A 23,375-nucleotide genomic window follows, 5' to 3' on the forward strand; every position below is an offset into this window, starting at 1 on the left:
GAAAGGTTTGTTTTTCAAGTAAGAAATTTATTAACAGAATAGAAAAGTTAATGTCATAAAACAACACTGCTTACTAAATACTATCTTAGGATTTATACAGTATATTTGCTACTGCACTTTATAGTAAATTTTATGTATTGCACTGTGCTGCTGCCACAAAACAGATTTCACAACACATGCCAGTGATAACAAATGTGATTGAGTTAACATGAGATATTGTTATAGCTTGTCAGAAAGTCTAACATGCTGGTCATGTTTTCCTTCACATGATATTGATAAAGTTTAAGGGAATGGAGGATTCTCAAGATCCCTGTAAACAATGAATTAAGTACTGACTGTGTCTGTGACTGCAGTGTGTTTGAATGTCTCACAGCTGCTTTCTTTGGAGCAAGACAAGGGTTAAAGTTCACCCAGATCTACATAGATGTCTCTGGGCTCTTCACACCTTTTGATTTTGACAAATAGCAGTACCTGATGGAAATTAGAACATTCCTTTCCTAAAGCATAAACTTGACAGATTTTCTTATCTTTATAATTAAGTTGTGGCTCCAGCAAACCAGGTAGGACATTCCTTTCTTTAGTTAATGTGGCTGGAGTGTAACAAATTGATTGTACTTTTGTATCAATAGTCATTGACTTGGCCGGAATAGTTATCAAACTGATTGTCTCTGTATCAATAGGCCATTGATTTGGCCGGAATGGTTATCAAATTGATTGTTCTTTTGTATTGGTGGCCTTATAACTTCTGACAATTCTGACATCGGGCAGTGAACTTGTAGAACCGCCGGGGAAATGAGAAAGGTTCTCTCCCTGATGTCGGGTCCAAGTTTACTCGCCAGCTGAGCTTGAAGAAATAAACGGGTGAAAAGATAAGTAACGATCTTTTTGTGCTGTCGTTATTTGATCCAGCAAAGTTACGTTTACAATACAGTAGCATAAAATGAGAGACACACTGGAGATCAGGATGAGCTTGAATATAAAGCACATCTCGGTCAGAATGGAGATGAATGGGCCAAAAGCCCTTTCTCCATGCTGTACAAGTACACTTGTGCATGTGTCCATAAATGGCGTGTTTATAACGTAGGCACTCATCTAGATTTTACTTACATTTTAGAGTGTACCTACCTTCATCATCTATTCAGGCAGTGCATTCCCCGATTCCAAATATTATCTGAGAAACAAACATCTCAGATGCACCTTTAAATCCCTGATCCTAGGCCATCCACTTTCACTTTAGAAACATGTATGGGGAAAATTTTCCACCACCTTTCCAATCCATGTCCCTTTACCAGGTCCTGAGAGCACCTCCCCAACGCATTGACCTACATGTTGCATACCACCCTAATTCAGAAATGTATTGCCATTCCTGTTGCAATTAGTCTTATTCTGTAACTTGTTAAACCTAAAAAAATGCTGAAGAAACACTGAAGCACTGCAGCCAGTATGAAGAGATGGCTCACCATCATCTTTGCTCGTGATGCCAACAGCACCGGCAACACCTGCATTTTGCAAATGAACAAGGAAAACGTGGCAACCAAGCCGTCTGCTCAAGTGTAGACTTCGCAATCAGACATCAACACCACATACTATCATAGCACTTAGGCGGGAGGCAGGAAGCAAATATTCCATAACAGAAAGGAATATCTTTAAGGAGCTGAGATAAGCCCTCCAGAAGTAGACATAGGGTTGTTCAACTATTGGTTCTGATGTCAAGGGTATTCTGCTAGTGATGTGCTTCAACAATATAGATATAGTTATTTAAATTCAACTACTGCACCAATTTTGGGACAAATCCCCATAACATTTTATGTGAAGTGGTATGTTCGTTGGTGGTATAAGTACTTATTTACTTATTGAGATACAGCGTGGAATTGGCCGTTCCAGCCCTCCAAGCCACACTACCCAGCAACCCGCCGATTTAACCTAGCATAGTCACAGTACAATTGACAATAAACAATTAATCTATCAACCGATTATGTCTTTGGACTGTGGGAGGAAACTGGAGCACACAAAGGAAACCTATGTGGACACGGGGAGAGCAGGCAGTGGCAGAAATCGAACCCAAGTTACCGACTGTAAAGCTTTGTATCGTGAATTTTTTTTCCGGGGGGGAGGGAGGGGAGAGGAGAAATGGGAGAAAATGGGTGTGCTTTTTAAAGGGGTTGTATGATAAAAAGAATACCTGAACCACAGGTCAAGCAATAAGTACCTTTGCTCTTAGGGAAATGTGTCCAGTGGGGGAGAGGGGCGGGGAAAAGCATATAGGCACCTACTCTAAAGGCTCAAATCAGCACAGAGGTGGGATTACAATTCCAATGTCAACCACAGAGGCTAGTGCAACTTTCAGATATTAGCAAGTCCATAGTTATGTCCCTTGGATTTCTCCAGAATGACAGATGGATACTCATCAAAGTCTCCCTTTACCTGATAGAGATGAAGGCTAATGTTGTAAGTTGGCCTTTGATAAACAGCAAATCAGAAGTCCTACCTTAAGAGTCAATTCATTGCCAGGATGAGATGCAGGAGCCATCTCACTGTTTTGTGGTGGGGTCTCAATTGTAGCGACTGGTAGTGGGGGAGCTAAAGGCACCTAGAAAAGAAAAAAAAAAAATTCAACATTCTCTGTTAAACAGCAAGATGGCTGATATTCCATTCCTACCTACATTCACCACCTTAAATGACATGGATGAATTATGACTTCAAGTGATATAGAAAACTTATCAGGAATGAAATTCTACTCAGCAATTTGAGATGGACGGTGGGAGAAGTAGAGGGGGAGGGGATATAGAGAAAACAAGGGGGCACTGAAAGAGAAAGTTTACCCAATAGCAGAGCAGCTTGATTAGGAGAGAAAAAAACCAACTACCTCGAAGTAATGTTTCATTTCCTTCGGTATGAAAAACTAAACAAATCGTGGTTTATACAAAAGAACGAATTGCAAACCAAGATAGTTGTCCTTTCCTTTCCCCATCCTTTCTCACTTTGCAGCAGCACATACTTCAATAATGAATTTGTAAACAGAGTATTACTGCCTTTAGGGATGGTCAATGTAGGTGCGGTTTTTTTGCATGTAAAACAATATTAGGTGTATTTTTTAATGCCAGGACCTTGCTTTCAGAAACTGGCAGTAGCAACAATAAAACTTATTTCCTTCATGCTTCCTGTATCAATGTTGACAGGATAAAGGGGAAGGATAGCAGTGCACAAATCAGAAATAGGAAAATTTACATCACTCCTGACGTCAATTGCCTAAAACTCTTAGATATGAAGCAGTAGCCCCAGTACCCAACTAAATGCAACACTCATAAAAGTTGCTGGTGAACGCAGCAGGCCAGGCAGCATCTCTTGGAAGAGGTACAGTCGACGTTTCGGGTCCAGACCCTTCGTCAGGATTAACTGAAGAGCTAGTAAGAGATTTGAAAGTGGGGGTGGGGGGGGGAAGGGGTGGTGATCCGAAATGATAGGAGAAGACAGGAGGGGGAGGGATGGAGCCAAGAGCTGGACAAGTGATTGGCAAAAGGGATATGAGAGGATCATGGGACAGGAGGCCCAGGGAGAAAGAAAGGGGGCGGGGAACCAGAGGATATAGTGAGGGGGACAGAGGGAGAAAAAGGAGAGACAGAGAGAATGTGTGTATATAAATAAATAACGGATGGGGTAGAAGGGGGAGGTGGGGCATTAGCGGAAGTTTGAGAAGTCAATGTTCATGCCATCAGGTTGGAGGCTACCCAGATGGAATATAAGGTGTTGTTCCTCTAACCTGAATGTGGCTTCATCTTTGCAGTAGAGGAGGCTGTGGATAGACATATCAGAATGGGAATGGGACGTGGAATTAAAATGTGTGGCCACTGGGAGATCCTGCTTTCTCTGGCGGACAGAGCGTAGGTGTTCAGCAAAACGATCTCTTAGTCTGCGTCAGGTCTCGCCAATGTACAGAAGTCCACATCAGGAGCACCGAACGCAGTACATCACCCCAGCCGACTCACAGGTGAAGTGTCGCCTCACCTGGAAGGACTGTCTGGGGCCCTGAATGGTAGTGAGGGAGGAAGTGTAAGGGCCCTTGTTCCACTTACAAGGATATTTGCCAGGAGGGAGATCGGTGGGGAGGGATGGGGGGTGACGAATGAAATGTTGCTTGAAATTCCAGCGTCTGCAGATTTCCTTGTGTTTGCATTTTTAAATGCAACACTATCCATTTTGTTAAAAACAATACACTGCCAGATTAGGCCACTTCAATCAAGGTTGGCTTCACAAGACTCTTACCCAAACGGAACTGGGTTTGCAGTGTGCAGATAAATCAAATTATTATACAAAACGATGCACACACGAGGAATTCTGCAGATGCTGGAAATTCAAGCAACATATTCCATCTGGGTAGCCTCCAACCTGATGGCATGAACACTGACTTCTCTAACTTCTGTTAATGCCCCACCTCCCCCTCCTACCCCATCCGTTATTTATTTATATACATACATTCTTTCTCTCTCTCTTTTTTCTCCCTCTGTCCCTCTGACTATACCCCTTGCCCATCCTCTGGGTTCCCCCCCTCCCCCTTTTCCTTCTCCCTGGGCCTCCTGTCCCATGATCCTCTCATATCCCTTTTGCCAATCACCTGTCCAGCTCTTGGCTCCATCCCTCCCCCTCCTGTCTTCTCCTATCATTTTGGATCTCCCCCTCCCCCTTTCAAATCTCTTACTAGCTCTTCCTTCAGTTAGTCCTGACGAAGGGTCTTGGCCCGAAACGTTGACTGTACCTCTTCCTAGAGATGCTGCCTGGCCTGCTGCGTTCACCAACAAATTTGATGTGTGTTGATACAAAACGATGCAACTGATCTGGAATCCTGGAAAGATATGAATTCCTACTGACCCAGTATCATGTCAGGAAGGGTTGTACTCTGTTCATCTTTACCTGAGTGCAAGACGTTTGACACCTTTAAAATTGCACTTTGCTTAATGCTCCAAGATAAATTTGCTGACAGATGAATTGAGAAAATAACACAAAGTCAACCAGTAAAACAATGAATGTCTCGTTGAGATGCTATAGCAGCTTTTACAATGGGATTTATTTTGCTTGGATTCTGGGAGATAGGCAATTGTGCGGCAGCTACTTTTGGGTTATATTCAATCCAGCTCTCCATTTCTGGCAGGATTGTCGTGTCGGTCTATTAACTTACCACCAGGAAAACTGAAGCCCGATTTAGCAGTGCAATTACATAGGTTTATGGTCAACAACCTCCTTGAATTTTAATTAAACATCTGTGTTGTAAAAGCACTTTACAATACCAAAACACACAATACTTTATATTAAAAAATTTTGTTCAGATTAGTTGGATATATCCCACTGATACATAACACAAGCTTCCAACCAACCCAAAATTTCCTTTGCCTTACGAGACGGGAGAACATACACCATTCTTTATCGAGGGGTCAGCAGTGGAAAGGATTAGCAGTTTCATGTTCCTGGGTCTACCCTGGGTCCAATATATCAATGCAATCATGAAGGCAGCATATGCTATGGCTCTATGTTAAGAGTTTGAGGAGATTTTGGTATGTCACCTAACACTAACAGACTACAGATGTACCCTGGAAGCATTCTGACCGGTTGCATCACTGCCTGTCATGAAGGCGAGAATGCATTGGATCAAAAAAGGCTCCATCATGAGCACAAGCCTCCCAACCAGAGGACATTTTTAACAGATGATGCCTCAAGAAGGTGGCATCCATTATTAAGGAGCCCCACCACACATGCCCTTTTCTCATTACTACCAGAGTGGGTGTACAGGAGCCCGAAGACCCACACTCAGCTTTTCAGGAACAGCTTCTTCCACTCTTATCAGATTTCTGAATAGTCCATGCATCCATGACCACTACACTACTATTTTGCTCTCCTTATGTACAACTTTAATTTTCATTGTAAATTTATATACATCTTGCATTGTACTGCTGATGCAAAACAAATTTCATGATATATGTCAGTGATTATAAATCCGTAGATTACCAACACCAAACCTCCTTTGACTTCACTGCTACATTTGCTAACACACAACTGCGGATGTTAGATCCTTCCCTCCGGTCCTGCCATGATCACCAGTGGCACAATTGATACTCACCAGAATGGAAAGGAGTGCAAGCTCTCATTTTGAAATACTATGTTCCAATTATCAAATACAGCACAAGGACTCGAAGATCAACAGAACTGAGTTAGTGATTGTAACTGGGTTACAGTATTTGGCCTAAGTATCATTAAGCTCTGAACTGGAAGTGAAGAGGTAGATAAGTCCTCTGCAAAGTGCAAACTTGCATGTGGCTAATCAGGCGAGGTTAGGACTGTGTACTCAACAGAACTCATTCTCCAAAACCCACAGAATCTGTTCCACAAAAACTTGTGCTGCTGGCTACAGGGTGTCATACCCTAGTCTTCCGGTAGCTAACTGATATTCTGGATACCAATCAACCATTCCAAAGACAAGAAAATACTGGAATATTGGAGCAAGAAACGATTCTGCTCAGGAAGTCAGCTAGTCAAGCAGCATTTATACTGGGTGGGCAGCAGGGAGAACAGTCCTCATGCAAGTTTGCATCAGAAACGTTGACAGTTCCTTCCTTCCACCCCAATAGATGCTGCTTAACCTGCCAAGTTCCACCAGCAGAGTGCGTTACTATGAAGGATCCAGATTTAAAACACTTTGCAGAAGTTAAATGTTCCACGAGCTGGGATACTGGCTGCTGGAATTACTGCACATCATCCTGTCTTCATCAGCTTCGTGTTTTCGGACAGAACCCATGCCAGTTCTCTTACTTCTCACTTTGATATAGGAGCTAACTGAGATCATTACCTTAACATGAGACTCTGCAGATGCTGGAAATTCAAATGATCATGGACATATAAAATGCTGGAAGAGCTCAATAGGTCAGGCACATCTATGGAGAGGAATAAAGCGCTCATGTTTCAGGCTGAGACCCTTCACCAGGACGCGAACAGTCTGAAATCATCAAGAATCTCAGCCCAAAATGTCGATTTTTTATTCTTCTCCATGGATACAGGCTGACCTGCTGAAATCTTTCAACACTTTGTGTGCGTGTATTTCTCTGAGATCACCATCTTTTACAACTGAAAATCTATACCTTTCATTGCCCAGAGGCCCTGCCCACTCTATACAGTCCCTCTTCTGCCTTCTCCTATTGGGCAGAAGATACAAAATCCCAGAAGCATATACCACCTGTCTCAGGGACAGCTTTTATCCCACTGTTAGCAGACTCTTGAGCAGACTTCTTGAGTAATAAGATGCACTCTTGGCCTCCATTTATGAATCTGTTTCTCGACAATTGGGCCTTGTTCCAGGGAAGGTGGGACCTGTTCCGATGGGACGGGTTGCACCTGAACTGGAGGGGGACTAACATCCTTGCGGGAAGGTTTGCTAGTGCTGCTCCTGGGGGTTTAAACTAGATTTGCAGAGGAAGGGGAACCAGAATGTTAGAGCAGGTAGTGAGGTGGAGGAGGATAAAGGTCATGAGAGAACTGCAAGTATAGTACATGGAGTAAAGCCAGATCTAACATATAAAGAGGCTTTGAGGAAAGGGAAACAGAATAGAGGGTGTAAAGGTAGTAAGGTAGAAGGGCTAAAGTGCGTGTACTTCAATGCAAGAAGCATCAGGAACAAAGGTGATGAACTGACAGCTTGGATACATACATGGAATTATGATGTAGTGGCCACTACAGATACTTGGCTGGCACCAGGGCAGGAATGGATTCTCAATATTCCTGGATTTCAGTGCTTTAAAAGGGATAGAGAGGGGGGAAAAAGGGGAGGAGGGGTGGCATTACTGGTCAGGGATACTATTACAGCTACAGAAAGGGTGGGTAATGTAGCGGGATCCTCTGAGTCAGTATGGGTGGAAGTCAGGAACAGGAAGGGAGCAGTTACTCTATTGGGAGTATTCTATAGGCCCCCTGGTAGCAGTAGAGATACCAAGCATATTGGGAGGCAGATTTTGGAAAGGAGCAAAAATAACATCATGGGTGACTTCAACTTCCCTAATATTGATTGGCACTTGATTAGTTCCAATGGTTTAGATAGGGCAGAGTTTGTTAAGTGTGCCCAGGACAGATTCCTGTTAAAGTATGTTGACAGGCCGACTAGGAGGAATGCCTTACTAGATTAGTATTAGGTAACGAACCAGGTCAGGTCACAGATCTCTCAGTGGGTGAGCATCTGGGGGACAGTGACCAACGCTCCCTGGTCTTTAACATTATCATGGAAAAGGACAGAATCAGAGAGGACAGGAAAGTATTTAATTGGGGAAGGGCAAATTATGAGGCTATAAGGCTAGAACTTGCTGGTGTGAATTGGGATGATGTTTTTGCAGGGAAATGTACTATGGACATGTGGTCGATGTTTAGGGATCTCTTGCAGGATGCTAGAGATAAATTTGTCCCGGTGAAGAAGCTAAAGAATGGTAGGGTGAAGGAACAATGGGTGACAAGTGAGGTAGAGAATCTAGTCAGGTGGAAGAAGGCAGCACACATAAGGTTTAGGAAGCAAGTATCAGATGGGTCTATTGAGGAATATAGGGCAGCAAGAAAGCTTAAGGAGGGGCTGAGGAGAGCAAGAAGGGGGCATGAGAAGGCCTTGGCGAGTAGGGTAAAGGAAAATCCCAAGGCATTCTTCAATTATGTGAAGAACAAAAGGATGACAGGAGTGAAGATAGGACTGATTAGAGATAAAGATGGGAAGATGTGCCTGGAGGCTGTGGAAGTGAACGAGGTCCTCAATGAATACTTCTCTTCGGTATTCACCAATGAGAGGAAACTTGATGATGGTGAGGACAATATGAGTGAGGTTGATGTTCTGGAGCATGTTGTTATTAAGGGAGAGGAGGTGTTGCAGTTAAAATGAGGACAGAATATTCCCCAGGCTGCTCCATGAGGCGAGGGAAGAGATTGCTGAGCCTCTGGCTAGGTTCTTTATGTCCTTGTTGTCCACTGGAATGGTACCGGAGGATTGAAGGGAAGTGAATGTTGTCCCTTTGTTCAAAAAAGGTAGTAGGGATAGTCCGGGTAATTATAGACCAGTGAGCCTTACATCTGTGGTGGGAAAGCTGTTGGAAAAGATTCTTAGAGATAGGATCTATAGGCATTTAGAGAATCATGGTCTGATCAGGGACAGTCAGCATGGCTTTGTGAAGGGCAGATCGTGTCCAACAAGCCTGACAGAGTTCTTTCAGAAGGTGACCATGCATATAGATGAGGGTAGTGCAGTGGATGTGATCTATATGGATTTTAGTAAGGCATTTGACAAGGTTCCACATGGTAGGCTTATTCAGAAAGTCAGAAGGCATGGGATCCAGGGAAGTTTGGCCAGGTGGATTCAGAATTGGCTTGCCTGCAGAAAGCAGAGGGTTGTGGTGGAGGGAGTACATTCAGAATGGAGGGTTGTGACTAGTGGTGTCCGACAAGGATCAGTTCTGGGACCTCTACTTTTTGTGATTTTTATTAACGACCTGGATGTGGGGGATAGAAGGGTAGGTTAGCTACGACACAAAGGTTGGTGGTGTTGTGGATAGGGTACAGGATTGTCGAAGCTTGCAGAGAGACATTGATAGAATGCAGAAGTGGGCTGAGAAGTGGCAGATGGAGTTCAACCCGGAGAAGTGTGAGGTGGTACACTTTGGAAGGACAAACTCCAAGGCAGAGTACAACGTAAATGGCAGGATACTTGGTAGTGTGAAGGAGCAGAGGGATCTGGGGATACATGTCCACAGATCGCTGAAAGTTGCCTCACAGGTAGAAAGGGTAGTTAAGAAAGCTTCTGGAGTGTTAGCTTTCATAAGTGGAGGGACAGAGTTTAAGAGTTGTGGGGTAATGATGCAGCTCTATAAAACTCTGGTTAGGCCACACTTGGAGTAGCGTCCAGTTCTGGTCGCCTCACTATAGGAAGGATGTGGAAGTATTGGAAAGGGTACAGAGGAGATTTACCAGGATGCTGCCTGGTTTAGAGTGTATGCATTATGATCAGAGATTAAGGGAGCTAGGGCTTTACTCTCTGGAGAGAGGAGGATGAGAGGAGACATGATAGACATATACAAGATATTAAGAGGAACAGATAGAGTGGATAGCCGGTGCATCTTCCCCAGGGCACCACTGCTCAATACAAGAAGACATGGCTTTAAGGTAAGGGGTGGGAAGTTCAAGGGGGATATTAGAGGGAGGTTTTTTACTCAGAGAGTGGTTGGTGTGTGGAATGCACTGCCTGAGTCAGTGGCAGATACACTAGTGAAGTTTAAGAGACTACTGGACAGGTATATGGAGAAATTTAAGGTGGGGGGTTATATGGGAGGCAGGGTTTTAAGGGTCGGCACAACATTGTGGGCCGAAGAGCCTGTACTGTACTGTTCTCTGTTCTATCTTGCACTTCATTTTTACCAGCACTGCACTTTTTGGTAGCTTTACACTTCTCTGCATTGTTAATGTTCTACCTTATTCTAGCTCAATACATTGTGTAAAGATTTAATCTGTATGAACAGTGTGCAAGACAAGTTTTCACTCCATCTTGGTACACGTGACAATAATAAACTAATCAGTTCTTAAACTGGTTGCCTGGGCAGTTACACTTAGCAACCATGGGGTCAGGGAATATAGACGTCCACAGTATAGGGAGGCAGAGTAGTGAGAACCATTCTGAATACAGAAGGCAATTCATTTATTGGTTTATGGAAGGACAGCACAAAGAAGGCACTTCCAGCCCCAGCAACCCCCAACAACTCAGATTTAACATCAACCTAATCACGGGACAATTTATGATGACCAATTAACCTACCCAGTAGGTCTTTGGACTATGCAAAGAAACCAGAGTGCCTGGGGAAAACCCACACGTTCCATGGGGAGGACATACAGACTCCTGTAGGACTCTTGTAAGATGATGCCAGAATTGAGCTCCAACGCCCCAAGCAGCAATAGCACTATGCTAATCACCATGCTACCGTGAAAGACAGCAAGAATTAAAAGACAGAAGTTTCTCTAAAATAAATTAGCTTATGAAGTAGTTGCATACTTTAAAGCACAGTACTGATAAAATATTGACAAAAGGATGCAGGAAATGATATTGTACATACATCGTTGCTGGCAGAATTCTGTAGAGTGTTGGGTGACGAACTTGCAGATCTGGGCAGGGTATTCACGTTCAGATTGAAATCAGAATCCTGAAAGCCAAGGACACAAAAAGAATTATAGTCATTTGGCACTTGACGTTCAAGATAGTTTGTTGGTAATTATTAAAAATAACTATAGCCTCTTTACAGGTTAAGCTAACAAAAAACAATTCTTCTACAAGGGCTATTAACAGCGATGACATTAGGGAACATTTGTTATCTCACTAATGAGAAGCTGTCCTTGCACTGGACATCTCAGTACTATACAATCTGCAGCCCCGATAAAAATGAATATTCTGGAGACTTCAGCATAACATGGCTCTCATCTCAGACTGCTCTATTAAACCTTCCAAATAGTAACAGTGCCAACATCTTTTCTAGTGACTCTGAAATAATGTGAATAACATTTCAAGTCCAAGACCTTTCATCAAAAGCTTCCATTTGTTATAATCAAAGGTCATCCACTCAAAACATCAGGATTTCTCCCCTCAAAAGGCATTGCAAGTGCTACAAAATCTGCAGTGTTTTGTTTGGTACAGGGCACTGATGTACAGACAAGGGTATCAAAGAGCAAAAAAAAAATGCAGGCAAAGCACAGTGGGAGTGGTGAATGTGGAAGGGGGCTATACTCTGTTCTCTGAACTGGGGAATACCAGAAGCAGATGTAGACAAAATTAATGTTTCTTCCAGCAAAAGGCACAAACACAGACAGAAAGTAATTGAATGACTGACCTAAATTGAAAGGCTGAATGGATTACATGGCCCAACTTGAAACTTAAAGCTCCTCCCGATTCACTTCAAAGTTTAGTGTCAACTGCATAAGCACATCTATGCACAGGTACAATGAAAATCTTGCTAGCTGCAGCATCATAGGCACACAGAACTTGCATGTTCCTTCATGTAAACCTACAGCACAGGAGACCACTCAGTGTCCACATCAGCCAAAAATAGATTGATCCCAGTTGCCAGCTGTTGGTCTGTTGTTCTGATGGCAGGTGCGCATTCAAATTGGTCTTAAATATCTTGACTATTCTGGCTCCACTGCCATTTCACGCATTGAGTAACAAACCCTCAAACTACTAACGATCACTAAAAATTTTTAGTGAAACATTTCAACTCCCTTCTGGCTCTCATACCAACTTTAATTTATACTTTAGCCACTGCCTTCTCTACTAAGAGAAGTGGGCCCCTATTTAAACTTAGTGGAAAATAGTGACAAAGTAAATGCATTTCTATAAAAAGGAAATGTAGGATGTAGGATGGTCAATATAAGGATAATGGGAATTAAAATGCAAAGGCAAAGCAAAGGATCTTTTAATTTGATACATCTATTAGGATCTATCCAAATATACTCTGAAGAGCGAATTCCCAAAAACTGACTGCACTTTCAGCAAGGAAACAATTCCCCAACACTAATTTGGTCATCAACACACCTGGGTACATCTGTCAACACCTCCTTTAGTTTCATGTACTCTCAGGTTTCACTTTGTTGTCATGTCTCTTTCCTATAGAAGTTCTCCTCTGGGTCTCTCCCAATGATTAAAAGGTGGCAAGTTTAACCCAATCAATAACCCTGACCATTTTTCCCATTCTTTCTCCTTTCCCCATTGAATTTACTTCACCCGCCCCCCCCAGCACTTAAAAAAAAGCTACTGCTGTTGCTGAGGCTATTCCGCCCACCAGTAACTTAAAGGTGGCATCAAAAGGTACCAAACTTTAAATATCAAGGTAACTCACTTTCGCACTCACTCCAAACTGGATCGGCGGCACAGCAACTTCACTCTCCAGGAGCAAGTCAGGGTCGGGCTTTGATTTCGGTCTACTTATGGAAAAGCCAACAGCTTTTGTGCCTCTATCGGGACTTGATTTGTGCTGTCCTTCTCTTGCCTTCTTATTTTTCAGTGAACGCTCATTTCCTATTGGCCCAGGTTTATGCTCTTTACCTAATTCGCTGGCAGACTCCTGGAACTTGACAAAATGGAGACTTTCAGTGAATGGCTTAGGAAACAGACATTATTAATCATTGCTGTATCAAAATCAGGAACATTAAGGTGTATTCCATCAACAAAAACTAGTTAATCCAATAATGAGATAGTTTTAAAAATTCTTACGTGCTGTTATATCCAAGTTGTAGCAGCTGATTAGTTTAGCTCTAACAGTCCATGAGCAGACTGAAGCAATGTATACCACCATTGGAAGACACTTGAATTTGTACAAGCTGAACCCTTGAACTTACAATTCGTCATGGCCTTGTACCCTTGTCTACCTGCACTGTACTCCAAGTGACAATAGTCTCCATTTTTATTGGTTTTCCTTGCACTTGCTGATGTGATGGAATGACCTACATGAATGGCATGCAAAACATTATACACCAACTTATAAATTAAAATACCAGTTTAAAAAAAATATAGATCAGACTAGTTTAATTTGCAGGTCTCTATAATGTCGTTCTTTGGTCAGTCTGACAGCATAACATGGTGCAGAGCCAGCATCTTTGGGATACACCCAAGTGGCTTCTGCATACAAAATCTGTGCATACACAGTACCAGGCTGCACGCTGAGTCAGCACCATTCACCTAAGATTCGTCCTTTTAGAATCAGATTAATTCTGGTCAAAAGAATCTGCTGAACAAACAGGCCATCGAAGGGACAGGTGGTGACCAATTAGGGATGCAGACAAGAATGCTCAAGAATTCCCTTCAGCGCCTTTCAGTATCACTACCAATGAAGGTTGATTACTTTCCTTTCCCATATTGCATCAAGCATGAAGTATGAAAGGGAATGCAATAAGGTATACAAAGTGTATAACATATGGATTAGAGAGACTGGTTACAGAACAGGATTTGATTTTGTATACTGGAGAGTTCACATTACAGGAGATCTTTCAGCCCACTGAAATGCTCTACAAAGAGCGGATGTGAACATAATCAAATCCCCCTTTACCCTGAAATATGCCTTAAGGACAATATTAGCAAGTCTATACCACTTTCTTGTTAGCTGGGACCAGAACAGGACTCAGCTGTGGTCTAATACACTGAACATTCTAAGTTCAGCCTGGGCAGGAAGCAAAATCCACATACTATGCAGCACACCCAACTACATAACCCAGCCTAGGGTTTTAATTGATGACACACAAAGAGACACCATCTGTCCTGGAAAACACTTGGATCAGTAATGACTATTTCATAACCAAACACGGAAAATGGTGTAAGCACTCAGGTCAAACATCATCTCTAGATTGGAAAGCAGTTAATGTTTCAGGCCAAAAGTCCTACTTCTCTCTTCACAGATGCTACCTGAATGGCTGAATGTTCCTGATTTTGTATTTCCAGCTTCTGCAGACTTTTATTGTTTTGCTCAAAAATCGGAGATGTGATCTGGTGGTCACGGAGAAGTGCAAAAGGTATGGTTAAGCACACTCATGTGAAGAAGAAAAATCAAGCTGTTGAATACAACTCATCTCCTTTTTCATTAAAAACGAGGAAATGCATTTACAGACCTGGGAGTTCATTACTTGAACTAATGTACCATGACTAAACAGATTTTTGCTGCTTAGTTTGAGCACAGTTGCATGTTTTTATCAGTTAGCTGCTGTTCTTAAGCTTGGCAGGTCGGTCCCTGTCGTCAGTTGAGTTCAATGTGCAGTCTAATTGCACTACAATGGACATGAGCAGTAACAATGAACCATCGATTCCCACTGCTCAATGACACAAAGGCCATTTTCAACCAGGAAGGAGTCATTTCAGTCCATTAATTTTTTTCTTGTGACCCATTTTCCCCCACATTCCTGTCAACGTCCCCCCTCCAACCACTTACCTAAAAAGAACAATTTATCACAACCTAACAACATGAGTATCTTAGGGATATCATTGTTTATGCACAAGCACTTAGTGCTAAAACTGAATTTGAAATCAACATGTTGCTAATTGCCCAAGGTATAGTCGTAAATAAAGATCTGAGAGGCACCTACTCAAAGACTATCTTGGTAATCTTGGAACGGAAGGCAGTTTTAAATTGAACTTAAAAAAAAAAGCAGCACCAGTAACAGTGACCATGAAAACACTGGATGGCTGTAAAGGCCCATTTGAGTTTCTTGTGATATTCAGGGAAGGAAATCTGTCATTCTTGTACACTAGGCTCAAAGGCTGATTCCTAGGTATTTGACAATATGGCACCGCATTTGCACCATCTCGAAGGGTACTCAAGAGTGGGCAACATTGCTTGTGATACCCACACGCAAAGCGTGGAAAATATTTACACTGCTCAAGATAAATTATTTTACTCCTAAAATAATCTTTTTAATTTACTCCCATATGAAGCAAAGGAAGATGGAACAGGTTAAAGTTTAATGGATATTTACTACTCCACTCTTTTAAAGATGTTCAAAACTTTCAAACCTGCCTAACAGGTGACATGGTAGCATAGTGGTTAGTGTAATACTTTACAGCGCTGTGATTAAAATCGGAGTTCAATTCCTGCTACAGTCTGTAAGGAGTTTGTAAGTTCTCCCCGTTTCCTCCAGCTGTTCCCATGTTCTCCCATATTCGAACGACGTACGGATTACTGATAGCGAGTTATAGGCTTGTTATGTTGACGTCCAAAGGATGGAGACTCTCGTGCATGCCCCCAGCACAAACTCTGTGTAGTTATTGACATGAATGACACACTTCACTGAATGTTTCAATGTACATGTGACAAAAAGCTAACCTTTAGCAAACTCACAATCAGCAAGTAAACAATATCTAAAGTCTCTGAAGTACTGAATTACTTCACTGGTCATTCAAGGATGGCTCTTTATTACAATTGCTGTTTCTCTCCAGTTTCCATCACACTACCTATGCATCTTTACTAACACTAGCTATTTTAAACTAGAATCTCAAGCAACCAGGATCCTAGCTCCAGCATCACAATGTGAAATTTGCCTCTCATTACCCAATTTAACATTTATCAATTTATACCTATACTGGCTCCCATTTCATTTCCATTTTAAGACACATTTATAAAATGACTAGGAGTAGAAACAATAGGAGAAAGGTATGTTGAGTCAGACAGGTAGCTACATTAGTGCGGTCAAAGAGGCAGAGCTTTAATGTGGCAGAGGGGTGGAAATGGAGAAGAGTGGATTGGGAAAGGAGTCTCAGAATGTGAACACTTTGCACTTGCAAGCACAGGCTGTCAAAGCTGGTGTAGGAAATGGAGAGAGGAGAGCTGATGGAATTATAAGCACATGGTGAAAGGCAAAAGGGGTTGACACATATGACAACTCATGTATCCCTGGTAACACACAGATTAAATGTGTGATGTGCCACCAGGAGTTAAGAATGCGATTTGAAAGCTTTTGTACATTGTGAATTGGCAGTCTATATTCAATCAACATAGTGCATTTAATAGTGCTATTAAATGATTGGAATCATGCTATTCAAACCACATCTCAATACCCTATTTGTTAAAAATGCCTCATTAGTAATTCCTGCCATATTTTAGTCTTCTGGCTCATTCTCCTGGTTTGCATAGTGAGAGACAATGGAGGGAACATCCTTTCTCTCCACATTGTCTCACACTATGCAGACCACAACATCCTTCATTTGAACACAGTTTGGGTTAGGTTTCTCAAGTGTTCAGTTAGAGTACTTGTGCCAAATTGCTTCCCTAGGTTCCCAGAAATCAAAACTATGCTTGATTGAGATTCCCTTTCCTAAGCAAATAGCCTGCTGAAGCTCACAGTTTAGGGTCACACAGCAAGAATGGCTCCCGGGGACAGGGAAGAGTGGGTCAGAGAAAAGACAGTGTCTGGTAACCAGTAGAACAAGTTCCCGCAGGAGAGATGCTGTGGGGAAGACAAGGTGGTTATTAAGGCTAAGTCATGAGTGCAAGAGCTATACCTTATTTTCTTTCAGCGCTCCTGTCCTAGCAGGTCTCTGTCTCTGCTCTTTGGGTTCTGGGAGCTGGTTTTCTGATGATCGCATATCGACCACTTTTGTGCTGATCCGGTTAATGAGCCCAACACGTTCCCCGGTGTCTGTTTTCAGGCTGCCATCTGGAGAGCTACGCTGGGAGGAACTGGTTGATGAGACCTGACAGTCGCTGCTCAAATCCACCCCACTGTCAGTCTGGCTGGCCTTGAAACAGAGATACACACGTAGCAGTTTAATCAAAAGAGGCAAACTACACTGTCCTTTCCAAGTGCAAGGCATTAACTCATTATATTTTGCCTAGGCAACTGCAAATCATGGTCAGTGGCTTCAGCTGTCAGAGGTTTCAAGTCCACCTGCAAATCTAATTAACCCTTGAAGGTCTGGGGTAACATTTCCTAGAGCAAAAAAAATACCCATGTCACTCTTCTCCCCCACTTGAAGACATTGACTCCTGGTGTGGTGGTCATTTTGTAGATGTCAGCTGCTCTCCATTACCTTGTTCAGGTGACTATTCTTGATGCTTGAACCTAAGACGAGTGCCAGCAGGCTATTCAACCTTTGGGGAAGTAGGGGAGAGGGGTGGGGGCAGTTGATGCAGGAAACAAACCACACAGGTGAATCCATGCAACATTTAAGCCCATGCACATGTCAGCACTGGTCACTAAACAGCAGCCACAATCAGGAGCACTGGTTCATATCAGTAAAGTCCAGCTGATGAATCCAACTGCCATCTCAGCAGAGTCCATGAGTTCACTGATAATTTCAGGAAAAAGAGAAAAAGTAAAGGGTAGGGGTGACAATACGTTTCTTCCGGTTCACATATCACACTTGCAAGTTGCCCAATGAAGCAATGAAACCTCGGTGTGACATCAGCATGAAGCACTGAGTGAGGGGACGGCAGGTGTATGTATGTATGTATGTATATTTGGTGGGAACATCACACACAAACTAACATCTACCTAAACAAAATAAACAAGGACTCCTTCATAGAAATGTCTAATAGACCCACATACTACAACACAGTTAATTTCTGCCCATCACTACCCAAATGGCTAACCTGAAAGGGATGCCCACCAATATCTGGCAGTCTCCATCTGTGTTAGGCACAGGTTGCAGGAAAATTAAGTTCATAGTTAAAGATGCATGTTACTTCAGTCAGAAATGTGGTGCATCTGTACTTCATTAGGAATGTAAGGAGATTTGGTATATCAAAGGTTTTGACATGTACCATGGACAGCATTCTAAATGGTTGAGTCACCCAATGGTATGGAGGCCCCAAAGCAGAGGATTACAAGATGCTTTAGAAGGCTGTCCACTCAGCCAGTTCAATCATGGACACCAGCCTCCCAATCAAAGATATCTTCAAAGGCAGTGGCTCAAAAAAACACCACCTCTCATTAAGGATCCTCACCATCCGGGACATACCCCCTTCTTATTACTACCAGGGAAAAGGTACAGGAGCCTTAAGATCTACTCAATGTTTCAAGAACAGCTTCTGGCCCTTTCTGACTTCTGAATGATCCAGAACCCCACTAAACCTTGTTTGCACTTTTTTCCCTTAAATTGTGCATTACAGTAATTTGATGTCTTGCACTGTATTGCTGTTACAAAATTAAGTTCATGCTGATAACTGTTTTCCACAGTGATCACAAGATGGCAGGGAACATTTCTTACCTCAGCGCTGACCGCTTCCGCAAAGACATTCAAAGGCTTGATCCAAGTGTCCAGCCCAGAGGTTGCTGGAGGATTCAGGGAGCCAACTGCAAGATCAGCAAGAAATGTTTTATCAAGATATTGAAAGAGTGACTCAGAAAACTGGAGACATAGCCAAATTCAAATTTTTATAGAAGTGGTTATTGGGGACTTCTGATAGACTTCAAATTTTCAAGTACATAAACAAAACTTGCTGCACACAGTGGTTTTACCGTCGGGTCATTGATAGTTGTTTTACATCGCTAGCTTCTGTACATTGAGTTACATATGTAGGTTAGGAGTCAGCTACAGCAACACAATCACCCAAAACAAGCCAACTTCTAACATCAGCAGAGGACGTCTAAGCCTCGTTACAATTAAAAAGTGACAGCATTTATCTGCGTAACAAGATTTCAAAATAATTTACTGTCAACAAAACTTTTTGAAACAGGATATAATTTTTTTTAAAACATGACAGTCAATAGTGTACTGTATAGCCTACATTATAATAAGGGACTAAGTTATGCTTTAGTAACACATCTTTGCATGCGTTATTAGGCACATATTGATCTGTATGTGTGTGTCAAGTTTGGACTCTACCAGGAAAGAGCCATGAAACTTAGTTCCCATCTCCAGTGTCTTTATTAATAACATTGTTGTGTAAACAGGCCACACACACAACAAATTGGTGATGAGAATTATGAACCTACATCTTATCGGAATGCCGTGTTTTAGTTGATAACGACACTCACATCTAAATGGAGTGCGCTTGTTGCGCTAGCGAAAAGGACACGCAAGTCAAGTGGAACGTGCAGTGACTACAAGGAGCTAGCTAAAAAGAAAACAATGAAAAATTGGACTAAATTAACATAACAAAGATGGCGATGATTGGAACCATTACAGCACTTGATAGTGGCATCGAAAACTGGGTAACTTACATTGAAAGAGTGGAGTTATATTGTGATGCTAACAGTGTTAATGATTAAAAGAAAGCCAGTGTCTTACTCAGTGTTATGGGAGCAAAAACATACAGGCTGCTACATACGGGCTCTGATTCCATTTAAATTTCACAAACAGAATAGGAGCAAAAATGAAAGCATTTCTGAATATTGTGCTGAATTGCGCAAATTATCAGAACACTATCAATTTGGAGCTGGTCTATCGGACGCATTGAGTGACAGCTTAGTGTGTGGCATGCACTGTGAAACCACAGAAGAAGCTCCTGTGTGAAAAAGACCTAACATTAGAGAAGGTGCTGAACATTGCAATATCATTGGAAACAGCAGCACGGGGTGCTTCAGAGATACAACAAAAATCTCTGGAATACGCTACAAATAAAATGTCACTGAATAGCAATGAAGGAAAGAAATGTTACCGTTGTGGGAACATGTCACATGACCCTGAGGACTGTTGGCGTAAAGATAAAGAATACAGAAACTGTGGCAAACAGGGCCACATTTGCAGAGTATGCAAAGCTAGTAAACAGCAGAAAAAGGACAAAATACAGAGAAACAAGAAACCCCAGAAAGGAAAATACAACAATGTACACAAAATGAAAGAAAGCAGTTCTGATGAAAACAACTCAGACAAAAGTGAATTGTCTTGTCTGCAACTTCACAGCGTGAAAAAGACACGATGATCGAAGAGTGAGATGGATCACTCCATAAGTGGCAGGCGTGAGACTGAAAATAGAGTTGGACACAGGCTCAGCTTTAACGGTGATCTCTGTACACGACTACAAACAGCTGTTTTCTCACATACCTCTGAAATGGACTAAACTACTGCTATAGACCTACACAGGACAGAGAGTGCGTACCAAAGGTAAAATTAAAGTGACAGTGACCTACAGAGACAAAACTCCCTATGTACTGAAAAATGGAGGACCACCATTGCTGGGACATGAATGGCTCAGGAAAATCCAGCTGGATTGGCACACCATCAAGGCACTTAGTTGTGTCAGCAAAGGATCTGAGGCTACATCTGAGAGACTGTCACAAATACTTGCTGACTCTGAGGAAGTGTTCATGAAAGGAATAGGAACACTTCAGGGCATGAAGGCCCTGAATTGAGATTGAGGAAAATTTATGTCCAAAATTTCAAAGCCAGACCAGTGCCATATGCAATCCGTCCTACAGTACAGGCAGAGCTGAAAAACCTGGAGCAGACTGGGGTCTTGTCAAAGGTATATTGGAGTGAATGGGCCACGTCTATTGTTCCAGTAATGAAGAAAACCTCCAGCACAAAACCAGGAAAACCAAGCAAGGTGCACATATGTGGAGACTTGAAAGTGACTGTTAAACCCAGTTCTCTGCACAGTACAGTATCCTCTACCTCATATTGAGGACATCTTTGCTCCCCTGTCAGGAGGGGAACATTTCACAAAAATCAAATTGGCCCAGGCTTATCTCCAAATGGAAAAAGATGAAGTATCGATGAAATACCTGACAATAAATACACACAAAGGACTTTACCAGTACAACAGGTTGGGGTGTTTGGGATGGCATCAGCTCCTGCAATCTGGCAAAGGGCAATGGACCAGGTCCTGCAGGGGATTCCAGGGACTCAGTGTAACCTGGATGACATCATTGTCACCGGCAAAGATGGCTACGAACATCTCTCTAACCTTGAACAAGTGCTCACCAGGTTACGAGAACATGGGCTCAGAGCTAATCAACAGAAAAAGTGAGTTTTTCAAAAAAGAAATCTCATACTGTGAGCATGTGATCAACAAGGATGGCTAACACATGTCTCAACAAGATAGAAGCAGTGCTTAAGGCACCACCACCAGCTGAGAGCGCATCTTGGACTAGTGAACTATTACCACAAGTCCTTGCCTACCCTATCCACAGTCCTACACCCACTAAATGCACTATTGCAGACAGGGACACAATGAAAGTGGACTGAGAGCTGTGAGAAAGCATTTCAAGAAACTAAAAGACTGAACTTCGGAAGGGGTGCTCACGCACTTTGACCCCTCCTTACATACCCGACTGGCTTGTGATGCCTCACCCCATGGGATAGGGGCTGTGTTATCACACAAGTTTCCAGATGGCTCAGAAAGACAAATAGCCTTTGCCTCAAGAACGCTAACTTCAGCTGAACTCAACTATGTCCTAAGCCTCATGTGGGGAGTCATGAAATTCAATCACTACCTGTATGGTCAAAAGTTTACCCCGTTGACTGACCATCAGCCTCTCGTGTCAATCTTCAACCCAAGAAACAAGGGATTGGGGGGGGGGGGGGGGGGGAGGGGAGGAGGGGTGGCATTACTGGTCAGGGATACTATTACAGCTACAGAAAGGGTGGGTAATGTAGCAGGATCCTCTTTTGAGTCAGTATGGGTAGAAGTCAGGAACAGGAAGGGAGCAGCAGAGATACCGAGGAGCAGCTTGGGAGGCAGATTTTGGAAAGGTGCAAAAATAACAGGGTTGTTATCATGGATGACTTTAACTTCCCTAATATTGATTAGCACCTGATTAGTTCCAATGGTTCAGACAGGTCAGAGTTTGTTAAGTGTGTCCAGGACGGATTCCTGTCACAGTATGTTGAAAAGCTGACTAGGGGGAATGCCACACTAGATCTAGTATTAGGTAACGAACTAGGTAAGGTCACAGATCTCTCAGTGGGTGAGCATCTGGGGGACAGTGACCACCGTTCCCTGGCCTTTAACATTATCATGGAAAAGGATAGAATCAGAGAGGACAAGAAAATTTTTAATTGGGGAAGGGCAAATTATGAGGCTATAAGGCTGGAACTTGCGGGTGTGAATTGGGATGATGTTTTTGCAGGGAAATGTACTATGGACATGTGGTCGATGTTTAGGGATCTCTTGCAGGATGTTAGGGATAAATTTGTCCCGGTGAGGAAGATAAAGAATAGTAAGTAGGGTGAAGGAACCATGGGAGACAAGTGAGGTACAGAATCTAGTCAGGTGGAAGAAGGCAGCATACATGAGGTTTAGGAAGCAAGGATCAGGTTTAGGAAGCAAGGATCAGATCGGTCTATTGAGGAATATAGGGTAGCAAGAAAGCAGCTCAAGAAGGGGCTGAGGAGAGCAAGAAGGGGGCATGAGAAGGCCTTGGCAAGTCGGGTAAAGGAAAACCCCAAGGCATTCTTCAATTATGTGAAGAAAAAAAGGACGACAGGAGTGAAGGTAGGACCGATTAGAGATAAAGGTGGGAAGATGTGCCTGGAGGCTGTGGAAGTGAGCGAGGTCCTCAATGAATACTTCTCTTCAGTATTTACCAACGAGAGGGAACTTGATGATGGTGAGGACAATGACTGATAAGTCCCCGGGGCCCGACGGAATATTCCCCAGGCTGCTCCACGAGGCGAGGGAAGAGATTGCTGAGCCTCTGGCTAGAATCTTTATGTCCTTGTTGTCCACAGGAATGGTCCGGGAGGATTGGAGGGAGGCAAATGTTGTCCCCTAGTTCAAAAAAGGGAGTAGGGATAGTCTGGGTAATTATAGACCAGTGAGCCTTACGTCTGTGGTGGGAAAGCTGTTGGAAAAGATTCTGAGAGATAGGATCTATGGGCATTTAGAGAATAATGGTCTGATCAGTGAAGGGCAGATCATGTCTAACAAGCCTGATAGAGTTCTCTGAGGAGGTGACCAGGC

At 42.8% G+C, this 23,375-nt stretch overlaps 1 protein-coding gene across 3 annotated transcripts in view; it reads right to left on the reverse strand.

The window, feature by feature from the left end:
• LOC140198198 (protein PRRC2A-like) overlaps positions 1–23,375 on the reverse strand; it is a 141,108-nt gene that overhangs the window by 27,585 nt on the left and 90,148 nt on the right. For 2 of the 3 annotated variants that reach the window (XM_072259227.1, XM_072259225.1), the window contains 5 exons: positions 18,737–18,822; positions 17,030–17,266; positions 12,885–13,115; positions 11,112–11,198; positions 2,489–2,590 (listed from right to left, as the gene is read on the reverse strand). In XM_072259227.1, coding sequence (XP_072115328.1) covers positions 2,489–2,590; positions 11,112–11,198; positions 12,885–13,115; positions 17,030–17,266; positions 18,737–18,822 — 743 coding nt within the window. The remainder of the gene's footprint in view (positions 1–2,488; positions 2,591–11,111; positions 11,199–12,884; positions 13,116–17,029; positions 17,267–18,736; positions 18,823–23,375) is intronic. The other variant, XM_072259226.1, reaches the window with a different exon arrangement.

The sequence above is a fragment of the Mobula birostris genome, chromosome 5, assembly GCF_030028105.1.
Source record: "Mobula birostris isolate sMobBir1 chromosome 5, sMobBir1.hap1, whole genome shotgun sequence".
Lineage (NCBI taxonomy): Eukaryota > Metazoa > Chordata > Chondrichthyes > Myliobatiformes > Myliobatidae > Mobula > Mobula birostris.